This window comes from Saimiri boliviensis, chromosome 2 (assembly GCF_048565385.1).
Source record: "Saimiri boliviensis isolate mSaiBol1 chromosome 2, mSaiBol1.pri, whole genome shotgun sequence".
NCBI classification, from domain to species: Eukaryota; Metazoa; Chordata; class Mammalia; order Primates; family Cebidae; genus Saimiri; species Saimiri boliviensis.
The window spans coordinates 160269614-160282589 of record NC_133450.1 but is presented as its reverse complement, the minus strand read 5'-3'; the positions used below and the strand labels follow the sequence as shown (position 1 = coordinate 160282589).

The 12976-nt window shown below is 42.6% G+C and overlaps 1 protein-coding gene across 1 annotated transcript in view; it reads left to right on the top strand.

Moving 5' to 3' along the window:
- The window catches only part of GLDC (glycine decarboxylase), a 117623-nt gene that overhangs the window by 67185 nt on the left and 37462 nt on the right, over window positions 1-12976 (top strand). The window contains exons 12-15 of the mRNA XM_003928172.4: window positions 33-130; window positions 611-695; window positions 875-916; window positions 1987-2129. Coding sequence (XP_003928221.1) covers window positions 33-130; window positions 611-695; window positions 875-916; window positions 1987-2129 — 368 coding nt within the window. The remainder of the gene's footprint in view (window positions 1-32; window positions 131-610; window positions 696-874; window positions 917-1986; window positions 2130-12976) is intronic.

The following is a 12976-nucleotide window of genomic DNA, read 5'->3' as shown; positions in this document are numbered from 1 at the left end:
CGCTGGCCTCATTGTCTCTGTTTCTCCTTCAGGAACTGGTTGCCGAAAGCATGGGAGAGGAGCGCAGAGGTATTCCAGGGTCTGTGTTCAAGAGGACCAGTCAGTTCCTCACCCATCAAGTGTTCAACAGGTTTGTGTGTCTTGTGTGACTTCTGCGTTTTGTGCTGTCACAATTCGCTGTATTAACTTCGCCTGCTGTGGCCTGGTTTTTGTGGCTCAGCCATGGCTCATAAGTATCTTATCCTGGTAAGGATCCCATTCCTGACTTGGGAAAAGTACACTTCGTTTCCTGGTGGCTCTGCTCCCTTTGCACAGTCAGGAAGCAGGGATTTAAGATGAATAATTGCCAGGCTGAAATTCATTCCCAGGAGCCCTAAATCCTCTTCTTCCCAACCTTCAACACATGCCCACAGGCAGCTTCTTGTCCAAGGCAACCTCTGAGGTTTGTGGGGATCTGTGCCCTTCTCTCTGAGTGTAGTTGACATATTGCCCATGGCTAAAATCGATCTGCATTTTGAAGGCAGATTTCGGTGTGTCTTAAATTGCAGGAGGATGTGCATGGACGCATATCTACCTTTTGCGACCCTAATTCTGTGTTTTGTGTTCACAGCTACCACTCTGAAACAAATATTGTCCGGTATATGAAGAAACTGGAAAATAAAGACATTTCCCTTGTTCACAGCATGATTCCACTGGTAGTTATTTGTGGCCTTTTTTTTCCCACATTTCAAAGCTACCGCAATCCCACCACATTTGTTCCTACCTAAAATGCTCCAAGAGTGACAAAGGGGTGGCCATGCGGGGAGAGTTGAGGGTTGATTGATGGAGTATAGAAAATCACTAACACGATATATTTTGGATGTTCTTCTTAAAGGGATCCTGCACCATGAAGCTGAATAGTTCATCTGAACTTGCAGTAAGTAGCTCACTTCTGAAGGGGATACTCAGCAAGGGGCAGTGTTCTAGCATCCACTGAGGCTTAGAACTAGTGAAATCTACTGGGGCTGTGATTCTGTGATTAAAGAACTATTTTAATAAGTATTTACATTGCTATTCAACGATTTCAGAAGAAACCCTGTATTTCTCACCACTTCATCATTTAAATGTATGGGTAAACATTTTTTTTTTTAATTAATGAAATGTATATGGTATTATATGCTTTTCTATCCTATCCTTCACCTGCTCCCACCCCCCTTTAAACCTGCCATAGTAAAAGCTTTTTTAAAAAAATTTGTTTATATTTCTAAATCTCAGGTAGAATTAAGAAGCTTAAGCCTTCTTTCCAGAAATCCATTCCTGTATCAGAAAGATAGGAGTTCAAGTCAATGGAAGATTTGTGTAACTCACTCTTGTGGTTGACAAGTTTCTTTACTAGGCCAGGATCCATTTTAGCAATGCTTTTTTTCCTTTCATTTCTTATGTTTATTCTGATGTGACAAGTTGTATCAGACAAAAGAAATCATTTTATATTGTGATAAGAAGATTTCCCTCCCCCTTCATTTAAAAAAAAAAAATAGAGTTGGTATCTTGCTTATCGGCCAGTCTGGTAGCCTCAAGCAGTCCTCCTACCTCAGCCTCCTGAAGTTCTGGAATTACACGTGTAAGCCACTGTGCCTGGCCTACCCATTTACTTTTGCATTTGTTTCTTGTTCCACTTAGTGAAGAAAGAGAATAATATATGTGCTATATAAGAGTTTATGTCAATCATACCTGAAGCAACTCATTGTGTTTCCTGGAAAGAAATCTATTTTGGGGGCTTTTTTTCCCTGAAAAGTTAACAAAACATTATATTTTTGTATAAGTTCCCTTTTTAGGCAACTATGTCCCATTTTAAATGAAGACAGTAATGGTACTTAAGGTTGTGGTGGAACTTAAACGAATGAAAATATGTATAGTGTTTAGAACAGTGCCTGGCACATAGCTTTTCTCATCATCATTATTAAAGTGATTATTGCTATGCTTTTTTTTTTTCTTCTTTCTTTTCAGCCTATCACATGGAAAGAATTTGCAAACATTCACCCCTTTGTGCCTCTGGACCAAGCTCAAGGATATCAGCAGCTTTTCCGAGAGCTTGAGAAGGATTTATGTGAACTCACAGGTTATGACCGGATCTCTTTCCAGCCAAACAGGTAGGGGGGTTAATTTTCCTGTTGTTTCAGCAGACTTTTGTTGTATAGCATACACCCCAAAACTGAAAGGCTTAAAACAACAACTTGTTATTTGTGTTAGTCTGTGATTCGCTAGGCAGTTCTACCCCACTCCCGGGGGCGTGGCTTGAAGGTGCCAGGTGTTCTCCCTCACATAGCTGGTGAAGAGCTGTTGGCTGCAAGTGTATTGGAGGATGTTCACCAGAGCCTTAGTTTTTCTTAATATGGGGCTCTCCTGTGGTTCCTTGAGCTTCTTTGTTCCTTGCAGCACAATATCAGGGTTGAAAATGCATGTTCTCAGATGAAGCATGCAGAAGCTGCAAGTCTCTAATGGCCCAACCTCCTAAGTTACATGGCATCCCTTCCAGATTAGTCTGTCTATTAAAGCAAGTCACAGGATGAGCCCAGATTGCATCGGGGAAGGGCCAACACCTGGGTGTGAATGCTGGGAGGTGTGGTTCATTGTGGGTGTCTTTGGAAGCTGCTTACCACACCTATCAGTGACACAGCCTAAGAAGAAGGATCAAGCACACTTGCTGAATTTGAACAAGTGTCTCAGTCTATCAGGGCCAGGAGAACCTGGATCCTGCTTTGGTGATGTCACTAACTTTGAAAAGTTCCTTCTCCTCTTCCAGCCTCAGTTTCTTTGTAAAGGAAAAACTTTGAATAACAGTGATTTTCAAAAGCAACAGGGTCCAGCAAAATCTCCTGGGCACTTGTTAAAAATAGAAATTCCTAGCCCTGCTCCAGACCTACTGATCATAACCTCCAGGGGTTGAGACTAAGAACCTTTTAGTCTCAAATACTTTATTCATAAAATTATTTATTTATTTATTTATTTTTGAGACAAAGTCTTGTTCTGTCGCCAGGCTGGAGTGCAGTGGCGCAATCTCGGCTTACTGCAATCTCCGCCTCCCAGGTTCAAGCGATTCTCCTGCCTCAGCCTCCCGAGTAGCTGGGACTACAGGTGGGCACCACCACGCCTAGCTAATTTTTGTATTTTTAGTAGAGACGGGATTTCACCATGTTGGCCAGGATGGTCTCAATCTCTTGACTTCATGATCCACCTGCCTCGGCCTTCAAAAATGTTGGGATTGCAGGCGTGATCCACTGTGCCCAGCCCAGAATCTTTAGTTTTAAGAAGCAACCAAGAGATTCTAATACACAGTCAATTTGGAATCCCCTGGATTTGTGATCTGTCTTCATGAGGATAGATAACAGATATAGATAGATAGATAGATACATAGATAGATAGATAGATAGATAGATAGATAGACATGCAGTGATCATGTTATCAGTGTGTGAGTTTACATCTTAGAATATCTTCAGAAATGAGTTATGGTATCTGCCCCTAGGTTTTCCACCTCCTACTGCTCATAGTATGGTTCTCCACTGGCAGCCTCAGAATTGACCCCTTTGAGAGCTGGTTAGTAATGCAAAATTTCTGTTTCAAGATGCCCTACCTCCTGTTTTGTAACATTGACTACATAGCAAAGCCATGTATTTTGTAAAAACGATACGCCCTATAAAATACAAGCCCTTTGGGAAGAGGGTATGTGGCAAACGAAAGGACACAGTGTTCTCAATTGCATCTTAAAGTCTCACTTCATAAATAGGTAGGGGCTGATAGCATGAAAGGCAAGCTTTAGTAGACCTTTGTTCAGGCATCCCCACACTGCGGCCCCCTGAGGCCATTTATCCGGCCCCCCGCCGCACTTCAGGAAGGGGCACCTCTTTCATTGGTGGTCAGTGAGAGGAGCACAGTATGTGGCGGCCCTCCAACGGTCTGAGGGACAGTGAACTGGCCCCCTATGTAAAAAGTTTGGGGACGCCTGCCTTTGTTAGAACTTCATTACTTTTATTTGGAGTTGGGGGTTGTTTGTTTTTAATAGAGGAACCTCAGTGAATTCTTAACCCTGAGGCTATGATAGTTATTAAATGTTGAAAATGAATAAATTTCGCCCTCTAGTGACGGAATATGATCACATCTTCATGTCATAATGGAGAGTGATTTTTCAAGACTCTTTTAATTCTGGTTATTAGCTCTTGCAGAAAATTGTGATCCCAGCCAGGGTTCCAGAAGACTGACCTAAGAATCAATGTTTGTCTTCTTAAAGCAGTGGTTCACAACCTTGGCTAGAAATTAGAATCTCATGGTGACTTTATAACATTCATGATATCCAGATCACAATCTCAGATTGAATCATAATCTCAATGGAGAATGACTGGTGTGAGGGAAGGGACCTAGGTGTGAGTATTTCACTTGAGTCCAGGAGGTTGAGGCTGCAGTGAGCCATGATCATGCCACTGCACTCCAGCCTGGACAACAGAGTAAGACCCTGTTTCAAAGAGAAGAAAAAAGAAAGTACTTTGCAGTGAATCAAAATGAAGATACAGCATATCAAACATCATGGGCTGTAGCTAAAGCAGTGCTAATAGGAAAGTTTATAGCTGTAAATAACTACATTAAAAAAGAAGAGGAAAGAGCTGGGTGCTGTGGCTCATGTCTGTAATCCCAACACGCTGGGAGTCTGAGGTGGGAGGATCACCTGAGCCCAGGAGTTCAAGACCAGCCTTGGCAACATAGTGGGACCCTGTCTCTACAAATGAAAAAGTTAGCCATGTGTGGTGGCATGAATTTGTGGTCCCAGCTACTTGAGAGGCTGAAGTGGGAGGATCACTTACACCCAGAGATCTAGGCTGCAGTGATCCATGATTACACCACTGCACCCCAGCCTGGGTGACAGAGCAAGATCCTGTCTTGGAAAAAAAAAAAGAAGAATAATCCTGGACTAGATAGTGAGACTTTGTCTCTACAAAAAAAATTTAAAAATTAGCTGGGCATGGTGATGTGTTTCTGTAGTCCCAGCTACTTGAGAGGCCAAGGCCAGAGGATTGCTTGAGCCCAGGAGGTTGAGGCTGCAGTGAACTGTGATAGAGCCACTGCACTCTAGCCTGGGTAACTCTGTTTTAAAAAAAAAGAAAAAAGAAGAAATAAACAAACCAACCTAATCTTCCACCCTAAAACATCAGAGAAAAAAGTAAATTAAACTCAAAGCAAGTAGAAGGAAGGAAGGAATCAAGACTTGAGCCAAAAAAGAGACAGGAGCCAAGGAGGAGGGGAATTATAAGAAAATAAAATGTAGTGAAATAAAATTTAGAACAACAGATCTTAGTTGTGTAAAACTGTGTATGTGTGTGTGCAGGGGCATAGGTGGAAAGATATATAAAAGGATGGGACTCAAACAGTTGTCTCTAGGTGGTAGAATATCAGGTGATTTAGCTTTTTGTTCTTATGTTTTTAGGTTATTTAAATTTTTTAAAGCCATGATCATATGTAATTTATTCATTCCAAAAAAGTTATTTTTATGGTGGAGAACATGCGTATAACCAACATGCGTTATATAAATGAGCATTGCACCTGGTTCTCCTGATCGCAGAGGGTTTCTCCATCAGCTGATGGTGTGATAAAGTTGGCTTTGAAGCTTTCCCTGGGATTGGAGGCAAAACATACCACCTCATATACATAAACATTACAGGCGCCTCGTAAACATAAATGCACTGAGGAAGTCTCCCAAAGCTCCCAGTTCAAGCTCTGCAGAATAGGATATTTAACATCAACTCTTTGTTATCAAATGACCAAGTAGGAAAATAACATGTAACCTCAGGCCTGAGCCTGGATTTTCCCCTGTGTGGCCCTGCAGGCTCTGCCTCATCCTTGCTGCTGCACCATTTGGTGCTGTCTTCTCAGCCAGGGCATTTCTGTGTTATGTTCCCCGAAGACTTTTGTTCTTTCTGCAGTCATTCTCTGCCCACATGTATACTGCAGCAGGGACCTTTCTCTTCAGTGATTTGTTTTTTTCTACGAGAGAATTCAGCAGCTTAAGGGAAAGGTTCAAGATCTAGAAAATGTGAGGTCTTTGAAGGCTCTGTTATGTGGCTTCCTACCAAGTCATGTTGTAGGTTTCTGCCCTATGCAACAGAAGAGTGAATGAAATTTAATCCAGGAATAGACAGTAAATATGGATCATAAAAAGGTTTTATAAGTGCTATAGATTGAAAGTTTGTGTTCTTCAAAATTCACCTATTGAAATCCTCACTCCAGGGCAGGAACAGTGGTTCATGCCTGTAATCCCAGCACTTTGGGAGGCCGAGGTGGGAAGATCACCTGAGATCAGGAGTTTGAGACCAGCCTGGCCAATGTGGTAAAACCCTATCTCTGCTATAAATACAAAAATTAGCCAGGTGTGGGGGCAGGTGCCTGTAATCCCAGCTACTTGGGAGGTTGAAGCAGAACAATTGCTTGAAACTGGGAGGCAGAGGTTGCAGTGAGCCGAGACTGTGCCATTGCACTCCACCCTGGGCAACAAGAGTGAAATTCCATCTCAAAAAGAAGAAGAAAATAAATCCTAACTCCAAGGTGATGGTATTAGGAGGTGGGGACTTTGGCAGATCATTAGGTCTTTAGGGTTGTGCACTCCTGAATGGGACTAGTGCCCTTATTGTAAGAAAGATCCCAGAGAGCTCTTTACTCCTTCCTTCCATCATGTGAGGTCACAGCAAGACGACAGCCATCTATGAACTAGAAAGTGAGCCCCCACTAGATACTAAGTCTGCAGGCTTCTAGGATCTTGAACATCTCAGCCTCTAGAACAATGGGAAATAGCTTTTTGTTGTTTATAAGCAACCCAGTTTTTGGCATTTTGTTATAGTGCCTGGATGGATTAAGATAACCATAAATTTTGTCAAGAAAACTCTGATGTAGCCAAGACTTCACTGGTCTTCCTAGTTCCTTAGGACATTTAGGGTGTTTGAAGGGCATGAAAGAAAAAATGTCAAGAAGCTTATCCAGTGGCTGGGCAAGGCAGCTCACGCCTGTAATCCCAGCACTTTGGGGAGGCTGAGGCGGGCGAACCACAAGGAGTTTGACACTAGCCTGGCCAATATGGTGAAACTTTGTCTACTTAAAATACAAAAATTAGCTGGGTGTGGTGGCGCACACCTGTAGTCCCAGTTACTCGGGAGGCTGAGGCAGGAATATCGCTGGAAGCCGGGAGCAGAGGTTGCAGTGAGCCAGGATCATGCCATCACTCTCCAGCCTGGGTGACAGAGTGAGACTCTGTCTCAAAAACAAAACAAAACAAAACAAAAGCTTATTCCTATTTTCTCCTATATATTTGTTCAACCCATAAACCCTGGGGAGGATTTCCAGTTTGGCGTAGAAAACAGCCAAATAATATTTAAGTACCTTTTATTTCCTACTGAGCCCTGCGGGGCTTGCTTCAGCTTTTTCTCGAAAACACTTTGCCACTCTTAAAATCATTCAGCATCTCACAAGTACATTCTAGGAATTGCTGGTTTAGAATTACGATGTGATGTTTAAGGCTGACAGAAAGAGTAATTAACACCTCCCATGAATGTGTAAAGTGAAAGACAAGTTGGAATTATTATTAGCTCACTTGGCTTAAAAAATTGAGGAAGTTGTTTTTGTCCTTAAAAACTGCAAACTGGCCACTGCATTTCCCAGACTCTCCTTCCTGGGAAGATTCTTTTTTTCTTTTTTTTTTTTTTAAGTGAACGTATCTATTTTTTATTATGAAACATTAAATTTTGACACACTGCTTCATTTGCTTTTTTAAAATCTATTATCTGACTTAAACCTATTCAGCAAAAATGCCAATAAATTATATAAATCATAGTTTGGGTACTTTTAAAACTAGGAACATAATATGTTTTACCTGGGAAGATTCTTAAACTGAGGCGTGAACAGGGCTCTTAATGGCTGTCAGAATTAACTGTGCATGAGAATCACCTAGAGGGCTTGTGGAATTACTAAGCCTCACCCTCCAGAGTTTCTAATTCAGTAAGTCTGGATGGAGTAGGGCCCCAGAATTTGCATTTTTAACAAATTCCCAGGTGATGCTGAGGCTGCTGGTTTGTCCACCAGCCTGTGAAAAACACTGGGTTTACAGAGGTTCTCAGACCTGGCTGCATGAATTACCTGGGAAGACTTTGAAGAACTCCGATGTTCCACCTACTGCACAAACCAATCAGAATCTTCACTGCGGGTAGGAGCCCAAGTGGGAGAGTTTTTTTTTTTTTTTTTCCCTTTTTTTTAATGCAGTGGCATCATCTCGGCTCACTGCAACCTCTGAGTCCTGTGTTCAAGCGATTTTCCTGCCTCAGCCTCCCTCATGGTTAATTGGGACCACAGGTGCCTGCCATCACACCCAGCTAAGAAGTGGGCAAGTTTTTAAGCAGGTGATTCTCTTGTGCATCAGTGGGTTGGAGAGCAGTTTGGCCTGGAGGAACACCAAAGAGGGAGGTGTAGGCAGATGGATGTGGCTATTGAGTGCATATTACAAATAATTTAGAGCAGGGAGGGTCAAAAGCCCGCTAGCTATTTGCCATATCGCTCCCTTCCTGAGCTTGTGGTTGACGTCATTGATCATCTCTGGTAAGTTTTCCACCGAGCCAAACAGAGTGCTCTGGGGGCCAAATATGAGGGACCTGTGAGCCCTCTCTGATTTCCCAAAGAAACACTCAGACCGCCAGGAAGAAGAGAAAGCAGGGTGAGGGATGAGGAGAGCCATCTTTGGAGAAAGGTAAAGCAGTGAGGACCTCCTCTCTCCCAATTTCCTTAACTCTCAAAAGTATATTTTGATTTCTGTAGTTTGGTAGACTTTAGGGCAGTAGTTCTAACATTGGACTGCACCCCAGAATTTCTGATTCAGTATTCCTGGAGTGGAGCCTACAAATTTGCATTTCTTTTTTTTTTTTTTTTTTAAGATGGAGTCTTGCTCTGTCACCCAGGCTGGAGTGCAGTGGCATAATCTTGGCTCACTGTAACCTCCGTCTCCTGGATTCAAGTCATCTTCCTGCCTTAGTCTCCGAAGTAACTGGAATTACAGGCGCCTGCCAAAAAGCCCAGCTAATTTTTTAATTTGCAGACGGGGTTGGCCAGGCTGGTCTTGAACTCCTGATCTCAGGCAATCAGCCTGCTGTGGCCTCCCAAAGTGTTGGGCTAAATTTGCATTTCTAACAAGTTCCCAGGTGATGCTGATACTGTCTGTTGTCTGGGGACTAGACTGAGCACGAGAACCACGGCTCTGAGGTGCTCTTCTGATACCAGCTGATTTATCTATGTTTTTTGACTAGATAGTAAAGGTTAATTATGAAATTAAACTTACATCAAATTAGATACAGGTTGGTAAGAACATTACAGAATGATGTAATGAGGGGTTTTGATTTTAAACCTATAGAGATAGAGACCTAGGTAATGTTAGGGTACTTGAGACGTGCCATACAAGGAGTTAGACTGGTGAAAATCATACCATTTCCAAGGTATTTGTACTGTTAAATTGTTATTCACCTGTTTTTTCCACCTGGAAGTTAGGAATCTGCACCAATTTTTACCTTATTTTCTTGGGAGTGGTCCTCTGAAGTTGCCATGAACTGAAGTGGGTCATTTCGACAGTGGTTGTTGGGAACATTTTACTGCCATCATTTTTACCATATCTCAGCTAATGTTTCACTTGCCTTACTTTTGTTTCTCAACACTTGATAATGGTATTTTCAAAGTAAAGTAGAGTTTGGATGAGGGGAGTTTGACATGAAAGATGCCCAGCACCAAACCCTTGTCTATCACAAGAAACTGAAGTATTTTTTTTTCTGGGGAGTGACAGTAGGCAGAATGGATGGGGGTTGCTTTTTGCTTTTTTTCTTCTTTGGAGTTTCACTGTGTTGCCCAAGCTGGAGTGCAGTGGTGCAGTCTCGGCTCACTGCAACCCCTGCCTCCCAGATTCAGATGATTCTCTTGCTTCAGCCTCCTGAGTGGCTGGGACTACAGGCGTGTGCCACTACACCTGGCTAATTTTTTGTATTTTTAGTAGAGACGGGGTTTCACCGTGTTAGCCAGGATGTTCTTGATCCCCTGACCTGTGATCCGCCTGCCTCTGCCTCCCATAGTTTGTTGGGATTACAGGCGTGAGCCACTGTGCCTGGCCTTTTTTTTTTTAAAGACAGAATCTTGCTCTGTTCTCCAGGCTGGAGTACGGTGGCCTGATCTCAGCTCACTGCAACCTACATCTACCAGGCTCAAGCGATTCTTTGCCTCAGCCTGCCGAGTAGCTGGGATTATAGGCATGCGCCACCATGCCCAGCTAATTTTTGTATTTTAGTAGAGACGGGTTTCTCTGTGTTGGCCAGGCTGACCTCAAACTTCTAACTCAGGTGATCCACCAGCCTTAGTTTTCCAAAGTGCGAAGATTATAGGCATGAGCCACTGTGCCTGTGCCCACATAAATGTATTCTCTCATAAAAATTTTAAGTGCACTGTGAAATAGGTAGTATTATGTTCATGTGATACATGAGATCCAGAGGAATATTTGCTTGGAGCCAAACAGCTTTGAAAAGGGGCAGCAAATAAGAAACGGCTTTTATATTAGAGGCAAGAGAAACTCCAGGGTGTCTGCAGAAACTGTCGGTGAGATCTGCTTTCACACCTGTAATGTGTGAAATTAACACACATTACACATTAAAGTCACTCAGGGAATGAGTGACTTTAACACACCATTGTTATAGGAAACATTTAACAATATGTGTTGCCTAAGGGCTCTTGGTTGCAAACCACAAAAAATGGCTTGTGTGAGCTTAACCAGAAAAATAATTTACAGGGAAGTTATTGGGCAGTTCACAGAGCTGATGGAGAATTAGACTTCAGCAGTGAGCAAGACCCAAGAGAAGCTGGCAGTAGAGAACAAAACAATCTCGCTATGGGAAGAGTCACCATCCTTGCTGTGGAAAATCTCTTTTTGAGACGGATTTTCGCTCTTGTTGCCCCGGCTGGAGTGCAATGGTGTGATCTCATCTCACAGCAACCTCTGCCTCCCAGGTTCAAGCAATTCTCCTGCCTCAGTCTCCTGAGTAGTAGGGATTACAGGCATACACCAACATGCCTGGCTAATTTTGTACTTTTAGTAGAGATGGGATTTCTCCATGTTGGTCAGGCTGGTCTCAAACTTCTGACCTCAGGTGATCTGCCTGCCTCAGCCTCCTAAAGTGCTGAGATTACAGGTGAGCCACCGGGCCCAGTGGAAAATCTTTAACTGTCCCATTCCTTTGGGACAAATATAAAAAGTAAAATGGTCCACTGCTTATAAACAACTTCAGTGAGAGCTTCAGTGAAATCATACACTGAAGATGGCCATCCATGCAGAAACTATAATAGTGTGTTAAAAACTATAAAATAATTTTCAGAATATTTAGGGAATGTTAAAACTAAAATAGATCTGGTCAATCTAGGTATTTGGTAATTCAAACATATATAAGTCTTAATTTGTTGGTACTATAATTTTTAAAACTTTGGGATATAGTGGGAGTTATGGTGACCACTGGTGTTCACCATAAATTATTACTTTAGTGCATTCTGTAATCTTGCAAAATGGGTTTCATGTTACTTTTTGCATATGTAAAAACATATAGCTACAGTGACCCATCTCCAAGTATTCCAAAGCAGCCACCATCTCACCATCTGAGAAGTTGCTTATGGTAAGTCAGCCACAGTGTGTTTTTTTTTTCCTTCCCATGAGACTGAGTCTCACTCTGTCGCCGAGACTGGAGTGCGGTGACACGATCTCGGATCACTGCAGCCTCCACCTCCTCTGTTTAAGTGATTCCTCTGCGTTAGCCTCCCAGGTAGCTGGGATTACAGATGCATGCCACCATACCGGGCTAATTTTTGTGTTTTTAGTAGAGATGGGGTTTTGCCATGTTGTCCAGGTTGATCTCGAACTCCTGACCTCAGGTCATCGTCTTGCCTCGACCTCCCAAAGTGCTGTGATTACAGGTGTGAACCACAGCACCTGGCCTACAACATCTATTTCTAATTCTCAATGTGTTTGGCTAGGGTTCTTAGTAAAGGGAAAGATAAATTAATTTTTAAAATCTTTAAAATTTATTTTGCCTTTGAACTCCTGTTCTAACCTTGGCAAAAGGACTTTTAGCTCTTCTGAGCTAGCACCCTCACCCTATCTCTGCCATGTCATCTACAAATTCTTTTTTTTTCCTAAGTTCACACTGAGTATTTCTCCTGAACTTGCACATCTATGATGATACACTGATACTGAAAGCGCCTAGGTTATAGTCATCACAATAGTGTTGAATTCCATCAACTCCAACTTATTTTCACCCTGCGGGTTCTTATACCTGTTATGTGGTTGTTCTACTTTTTCTAGTCTATTGAATTTCTTGTGGATTCTTTGTAGAATGAATCCAGATTTTGGAAGAAGTTGTGTACTCAGTTTCTGCATTCTGCCTTAAACAGCAGTTCCTTCATCAGCCAAAGTGAATGCCGTACATATGAGGACCTTGTTTTTGTTTCTTTTTTTTTTTTTTTTTTTTTCTTATTGAGATTAAGTCTCATTCTGTGGCCCAGGCTGGAGCATAGTCACACGATCTTGGCACACTGCAACCTCCGCCTCCCAGGTTCAAGCGATTCTCTCACCTCAGCCTCCAAAGTAGCTGGGATTACAGGCCTGCACCACCATGTCTGTCTACTTTTTTTGTATTTTTAGTAGAAATGGGGTTTCACCATGTTGGCCAGGCTGGTCCCAAACTCCTGATCTTAGGCGATCTACCCTTTGCCTTGGCCTCCCAAAGTGCTGGGATTACAGGCGTGAGCCACCACCCCCAGCCTGGAAGGCTTTGTTTTTCTAAGACAGTTTAGGCTGCACTAACATAAACTTGGCATGTATGAGGCTCCCTATCCACTGGCCAGCCCTGCAGCTCCAAACCATTCACTACTTCATTTTAAACAGTTGTCAGAAAAG